General features: G+C 50.4%; 1 protein-coding gene across 1 annotated transcript in view; it reads right to left on the bottom strand.

Moving 5' to 3' along the window:
• Positions 1 to 7,738, bottom strand: part of FOXO1 (forkhead box O1) — a 63,022-nt gene extending 55,284 nt beyond the window's left edge. Inside the window, exon 1 of the mRNA XM_059821148.1 lies at positions 7,118 to 7,738. Coding sequence (XP_059677131.1) covers positions 7,118 to 7,723 — 606 coding nt within the window. The 5' untranslated portion in view covers positions 7,724 to 7,738. The remainder of the gene's footprint in view (positions 1 to 7,117) is intronic.
• Positions 7,739 to 8,029: the final 291 nt, after the last annotated feature.

Below are 8,029 nucleotides of genomic sequence, written 5' to 3' on the forward strand. Positions count from 1 at the left end.
AAAATGAAAAAGGAGCCCCCCATGCTTACAGGAATGTGAGCCTGGGCTGCAGTTAACACATCAGCAAAGCACTCAGGGAAACACGGGCTGCTTAGAAATGCCGTCACAGCCATCCCTGGCACACTGGCTTAAAGCAGCAACGGGACCGAATGCACTTCCAGCTGCATGGATTCCTAGCATTCCCAAAAATTAGGTTTCTAAGGCTAGAACAAGAGAAGACTTGTACCTTTAAGTTTAATTAACTCTGGAATAAGATGTATTTTCAAACAGAACTCTAACATCACTGATACTGTGCAGTGATGCAAGATGCCTTTAACAACAGTAAGTTGTCTGAGCAAATCGAGTGCTGCCCTCCACTCCTCCAGCAAATTTCTCATCTCTGTCCGATGCGGCAGCTGCCAGAGTCCCAGAAGGTTTTCAGTGACTACGTTTTTAAACCTAGCCACTTCTCGTCCCATGTGCCACAAAGCAAAGCATTGCTAAACCTTTACCATTTCCCGCAGAATTGCTTCAAAACTAAATACATTTGCCTCCTTAGGTATTAAGTGATCTGGTAAAGATCAGTATCCACTATCGGAATCTAGCACAAGCACAAGGCCTAATGAAGTTATTAGCAGATAATCATCAATCCAGTAAAAGCAGTGGCTTTGTTCTTTTTATTCCTCCACCTCCTCCGTTAGGAATGGAGACCTACCAAGAAACTTTATGATACAGCTGCTGTACTGCTAACTTAAGACGTTTGCGTATGACAAACTACAGTACAGGAATGAAGCGTCTTTGTTTGATGAACACATGTGAATAACATTTACTAAATAGATTCAGAAATAATACATAAATTTATACTCAGTAATACTCTGTTTAATTCATGCTGAAGCTCTTTGTGGAGCAGCAGAGATGCTGTTCTTCAAAATGCGACTCTTCCCAGTGCACTTCATCCGTTTCTGAAGTGCAGCCTATCATCACAAAAAGCAGCGTTTCCCCAATATTTAAAACCCATTTTGGCACACCAGAGTTACAAACAAAACACTACAAAATTCATTCAAATATTAGTCTGTACTATTATATGCTTAACTGTGACCAGCTGCAGCCAGCATCAGTGAATTTGAAGTTCCTTCTTCATAGCAGTTGACAATAAAGTAAATATATCCATCTTATACATATTTCTGAAAGAGGAAAACAATAAAATATTTACCAGGTATCTTCAGTATATATTAATTCAGTATTCATTACACAAGTTTATAAAATTATTCCCATTAGAAATCCTTGTTTCATATACTAACTTTCTCCCAAAACAGAAGGGGATGAAGGTTGAATCTCTGTAGCCACAGCCCTACATATTTCACAAATCTGTGGCTGCAAAATGTATCAGCATTTTTGTTCCAAAAGCCAAGCACTCATTTCACAAAATATTCACCAGTTGTGTAAACAGAGGAGCATATATTTAGGTAGCATTATGCTTTGGAAACTGAGAGAAGTCTGAGCAGGCATCTCAAGAGTACATCATTTCTGAAGTCTTATAAAAAACCTAAAACACCAAAAATATTACCTATTTTATTGTTGATCATTGTACTCAAAAAACCCTCACATACCTTACCTAAACATCTTTATCCCCTTGTACCAGGCTGCTTCCCCTTTCCATCCCAGGCAGCAAACGCCCCAGTTCTCTAAACCACCAGCTTCACTGACAACTTGTGAAACAGTGTTAAGTGATACAAAAATAATGATACTAAGGAAGCAGCTGAGTATGTCGTAAGGAATACAGTAGCAAAGAGAGCAGTTACCTCAGTTTTGTATTGAAGTTCTTTAAATTTAGGCACTTCAGGAAAATTTAGTTCACTATGTCAGTATACAAAGCCACTCATGCATTTTGTTTTGGTGTTTAATCTTACCTATAACCATACAAGTAACTGAACAGACATCACAGCAAACAGAAAATGGGCAAAGAAAATGAAGAGTATTTCCAACACATAATTCAAGGCCCTGATGGGAAGCTCAAAACCACCCATGAACGCTGGGACGCATAGCACCAGCCAGCACAAGCCGCTGGCAGCGGGCACATCTTGAGCATCCTGGCTGTTGAGAAGCGGCTCGGTCCCTCCCGGCCGCACCCTGCCTGCGGGATGGGGCCAGGGAAGCCCACACACCATCCCAAAAACAGGGCAGCAACATACAGGCTTGAGGTCAGAATGGGCTTCTTCCTTCAAGCAAGGGCTGAGATCAAAAGGGCAAACATAAAAGGAGAAACAGAATTAAGTTTAAGAGGAACAAACAGTTAAGGGCCGGCGCTGCGATACAGCTTAGCCATGACTTACTCAGGCATAGGCGAGGAGAGCACCTTGCACCTGCAAAGATTAAGCTGCACTTTCATACCTGAAGGTTCTTACTTATTAAGCGAAACACAAGCTGGTGACTCACAGCCAGACAAGGAAGGCTGCTACAAAGGACTTTTTAGTAGCAGTGAGCAGATATGCAAGCCACTAAACAGTAGAACTCACAACGGGGTGGGCAGAGGCTGGAACTGGTCTGGCCGTTTCTCCGCGCGTGCCTCCGCTGAGATCAGTCGTCACGGCAGAGCAGATGCAAATACAGCTTCCAGCTGTTGAGGCTATTGCTAATGCCACAGGCAAAAAGGTATGACTAGTTGCATTTAACTTGGCAGAATCCAGCAACAAACATAAATACTTATATATGCATGTGTGTGTGCTGTATGTATGTATAATACAATGCATGATGCTAGGGGGTCTACAAATCACCTAAGGAAGCATCTAAAGGGACAGAGATAAATGCCTACAGGTGTGTAACCAGCATTGAGGGAATACACAGCAATTCTTCAAGGTAACCTTCAATTGTGATACTTCCACGTAGAAAAAGAAATGTGTGATAAAAACCTCACAATGATGTATTAATTTCACTTTAAATAAATTGTATAAATTTCCACAATTTAAATTGTTCACTGATCTAGAATCAAAAGCTTTGGACAACTCCTGTGAAGATTATTCTTGATTTCTCCAAGTCTTTCAAACACTTCATACTACGTGTGGCTTTTGAATCAAATACACCACAACCCAGAATTTATTTTGCATGGAGACCAATGCACTGTAGAATAGAGTCATGACCACAGACTATTACTACAGTAAAGCCACCCAAAGCACCAGACTATTACTACAGTAAAGCCACCCAAAGCACCAGTCCCACGCCTGTTTTGTCCTCAGGCTTTCAGGCTTACATCCATTCATCCTTCTGCAGTTAGATATCATCTGTTCTCATTCCTTCGGCAATGGCAACACATAAATTTAGGTGATCAAGTTTCCTTGGGACTAGAAGTCGAGGAGGTGTAAATACCCATGCGACCTTAACACCTGCCACCTCAAGATGAGTGCCACCAAAACTCTGTGTTGTCTGTTTAAGAAAAATTACAGGTTTTGATCTGAAGCCATTTTCAAAAGCAGGCTAAAAGGATGAGACCATTCAAGGAAGCTTGACTGTGATAGCTCCTTTACAATAAATCTCAACAATCTTGCCATAAAGCAAAGACATCACGAAATATGCACATCACAGACATGTTTTATGTTTTATATACAATGATTAGCCAAAAAGCTATCAGATTTGAGTTAAGGAAGAGTTACCTACAGCTGCGGTGAAGTTCTTGGAGGACTCAGACTGTCTTAAGCCCTGTGTCTCCCACTGGCACATTGCTTTCACTTGACTACTACTAGGAGAAAAGTTTCAGTCTTCCATGCAACTTTCACAACAATTTGTTATCTCTGAAACAGATCTTGTTCTTGCTTCAGCTTTCTCTGAGCAACGCAGGTCACTATTGGCACTCTTTCACATTCAACAATACAACAGGTCTGGCAGAGCCCATCTCAAGTGCTTCATTCAAGGTAGACACCGCACGGGGGGTCATGCAGACTTTGCTCCCCCAGAGTTCGAGGGGGGGGGGGGGTGTTTACAAAGCAGAGTTTGTGTTAAGAAAGTCTGGAATAAACTACTTTGTATGTATAACTGAGAAAAATTTTACGCACTTTCACAAGCTACTACTGATAATTTTATTTTACTACCTTTGACTTCCACTCCTATTTAAAAAGCCATTTTTATTTGAAAGTTTTTACTTGCAAGAACTTGGATGCTATTCTGAGCTCCCAACAGATAATGTTGACACTGTTGAACTTCTTTATTCAGCGAAAAATGAAAAAGCAGCTCAACATCAGATGTTGAATCGGGGCAGTACACATTCACAAGCATTAGAGCAGTTACCCCTCAACTTCTGTGTGAGAAACACAGCCTTGCCACGACGCAGACCGCGCGCATTCTTTTTAATTTCTTGTGCATTCATATATTTTCTGTATAATTTGAAAGGTGCCTTGTTGCACTTACAAATATGCAAACTCCAACAAGACCAAGTGTCTCAAAGCTTTATTTAAGCGGGGGAAAAAAAAAACCTACCCTCTCTTTCTCAAACTACCCTCTCTTTCTCAGACTGCGAAACACCCGCACACAACGTACTCCCGGCCCTAAGTCAGTGCCAGGCTCTAACGCGAACCCGCGCTCCCTCTGTCAGCAGAGAAGTCTGCCGCTAACCTGCGCTCATGGCCGGAGCAATGCTCCTCCTCTGCCGGGGCCCTCGGCTGACCCAGGCTTCGCTCCCAGCCCAGCGCCCGCACTTACAGCAGGTCCCCGGCCCCCAGAGCATGGGCAAACCAACAGCTCCCAAGCTGAAAAATAAAAATAATCCCTACTCAAGCTGAGCCATGGATAAGTGGTGATAAATGAGGCAAACGGGCTGCACACCTCAACCAGATCAGTTATAGCATTGACACCCAGTGGCTGCCAGTAACTAAACCTGAAAAGGTGTTTAAGAAACATTGCGTTTATCTGGCTGAAGCGGTAAAACCTTCAAGCGTTTCACTTTCCGAGCAGCCTGGCAGTGACGCAGCCAAAGGAAGGGATTCGGGCAACATGTGTCCAATGCAGAATACAGTAACAACTTAATTATGGTAGGAGAGTACACGTGTATTTAACCCGCTAGCAGTGGCAGGGTACCTACTGCACTCTACCAGAGGGTACCACAGCCAAAAAACATACCGGTAATGGCTGTCCCTGTCATAGCAGAGGTATGTGGGCATAGGAAGAGCTCGCTCTGTCAGAAAGAGGAGTGCAAGCCTTATTTGCTGAAGCACCACAGGAAGAGCAGCAATAAAATAGGAAGCATCTAAGAAGTTACACAGCTAGCAGAGTTCCTTACTTGCTCGCTTGAATTTGGGAGTTCTTTGCTTTGATTTTATTTTGGTTTGTTTAGTTTTCAGTTCTCTTCTATTCATTCTGAAATTGATGTATCTTGCTTTTTTCAAGGAGACTGAAATACCACTGGAAGAAACCCAGCATTTTCAAGTGACAAGTTACCGTATTTAAAAGTTGTCAGCTATCAATCATTTCACTCCTATTAAGGGTTTTCATGAAAGATGTCTTCAGACAATTATCCTTTAAATTTTTTAGTCAAACACATCGATAGAAACTAACGAATTACTTTTAAAAGCCTTAAAAGCCTTCAGCTAAAAATGAGTTTAAAATTCATCTGCCTTTCCTTAGCAGGACGCTGCTTACCTCTAGAAAAAAAATAAATTTACAAAAATCTGATGTAACAAACATCCCTAGCTATGCAATTAAAAATACATAAATGCACGATTTGCGTTAACACTTTCTTTTTTTAAAAAGGCAGATAATATATACTAGAAAGTGAAGGGAAGAGTTTGGCTGGCCCCAACTGGAGCAAAGTCACGAACGCACCAGGACGCACTGATACCGTGGTAGGTGCGTGCACCTCGCACGTTTATTGCCATCATTTAATCCCTCGCAGGGCGGAGGAGGCTCTGCCTTTACGCAGACAGCTAAAGCTTGTTCTGACAATGCTCTCACGCGACACTGCCACAAAACTACGCGCTCTACCTCCGCCGCAAGCAGGGGCACAGGTGGGTGACACTTTCTCGACAGAGGCCTCAGAGGAAGAGGATTTGTTCGCAGCAGCTTTAAGCGTTCGCCACCCACCGGGATGCACAGCTGGAAGGTACCGCGGGCCCCACGCAGCCACCGCCGCGGTGGGCGAGGGCCTGCGTGGCCACACAGCCCCACGCCAAGCGACGCCAGGCTCAGGGCCACCTGCTCCGGAGGGCGGCCAGTGCCTGCAGGGCCCCCCGGGACCTGGCGAGGGGGTCCCCCCGGAGCTGGGGGCGAGGCAGCGCTCCGGCAGCTGGCTTTACGGCCTGGCTCTGCGCGGCAGCGGCCGCTCGGCTCCAGCCTGCGCAGGGCTGAGCAGAAAACCCTAAGCCAACAGGTCACTGCCACCAGCCTGCTACGGCTACAGAGGCTGCGCTGCCGGAGGAAACTCTGTCCCACTATTTAACAGGAGAAAGACGCTCCCGCAACCGAAGTTTAACAAAGCCATCAAGACAAATACAGCGGCTTACTCATTAAACACACGGTATTTCTGCAACCCTTGTCCTGCCTCCGCTCTTTCCCCATCCCTGTTTGCTTCTGCCCCCTCTCCGCCGCCCGACGGCAAACCCCGCCGCGCCGGGGCGGCTGCCGGCACGGCACCCCCCCTCCCCGGGCCGGGCAGCCCCAGGGGACGCGGCGGTGCCTCCGCAGCGCCCGACGGGCGCCCCTCCGACACGGGTGCTGAACCCCGGCCCCGGCCGGTCGCCCCGGGGGAGCCGGAGACGGCGGCGCTCCCGCCGGGTTTGCCCGGGGACGGCACCGTGACACGGCGTGAACTTTTGCTTTCGGCGGGGCAGGGCGGGGGGGGAGGCGGAGAGCGGCGAGCGGGGGGAGGGGGGCGGCCCCTCCTGCGTCCCGCCGGGAGAGGGCAGAAACGCTTTTTTCCCCTTAGGAAGGGTGAAAAAAAGTAAAATTTGAAGCGGGGGGGAAGCATGGAGCCGGAGCTCTGCAAACTGCGCGGCGAGCAGCCCGGGGAGGGCAGCGTGCCCAGCCGTCTGCAGCGCCGCGGCTGCCTGCCCGGGCGGCAGCGTGTGCAGCGCCGAGCACGGCGCCCGCAGCCCCGCGGCGGAGCCTCCCGGAACCCCCCCTCCGACGCGGGGTCCCTTCACCACCCGCTCCTCACCTTCCAGCCGGCCGAGCTGTTGCTGTCGCCCTTATCCTTGAAGTAGGGAACGCTCTTGACCATCCACTCGTAGATCTGGGAGAGGGTGAGCCGCTTCTCGGGGGAGCTCTCGATGGCCTTGGTGATGAGGTCCGCGTAGGACAGGTTGCCCCAGGCGTTGCGCCGCGACGAGCTGCTCTTGCGGGGCTGCCCGGCCACGGGGCCCGGCGACAGACCGGCCACGGGCGGTGGCACCGGCGGCACCGGCGGCGGCCCCGGCGGGTGGAGGCGGCAGCCGGCTTCGGGCGCCGGGAAGTCCCCGCAGCGGCAGGCGGCCGCCTCCGGGGGGGCGGCGGCGGGGGGCAGCGGCGCGAAGTCCTCGCTCTCCTCTAGCAGGCTGAGGTTGCTGATGAAGTCGGCGCTGAGCCCTCCCGAGGCGGCGGCACCGGCCCCGGCCGCGGCCCCGGCCGCCCCCTCGGGCTGCCCGCCGCACGACGGCGCCGGGCTGGAGGTGGCCGAGCTGGGGGGGTTGAACTCCGGCCGCGGCAGGGGCCAGGTGCAGGAGCGGGGCCGCGGCAGCGGCTCGAAGTCGGGGTCGATGTCCACCAGCTGCGGTGCCTCGGCCATGGCGGGGCCGGGGCGGGAGCGCGGCGGCGGCGGCAGCAGCAGCAGCAGCGGGGCGGCTAGGCTCAGCGCCGCCGCCCCATGCAGGCTCCGGGCGCGGACCGGCGCGGCCCCGACGGCACGGCCGCCAACTCCTCTCGAGGCTCCGGCCCCGCCGCCCTGCCCCTGCCCAGCTCCCTGCCCTCCGCGGCGGCAGCAACAGCAGCGACCCGGCCGCCCGGCGCGCACCGACTGGAGCGACCGCCCCGCGCGGGCCCGCCTCCAGCCTTCCTCCTCCTCCTCCTCCTCCCGGCGGGGAGGGACGGCCCG

The sequence above is a fragment of the Gavia stellata genome, chromosome 1, assembly GCF_030936135.1.
Source record: "Gavia stellata isolate bGavSte3 chromosome 1, bGavSte3.hap2, whole genome shotgun sequence".
NCBI lineage: Eukaryota > Metazoa > Chordata > Aves > Gaviiformes > Gaviidae > Gavia > Gavia stellata.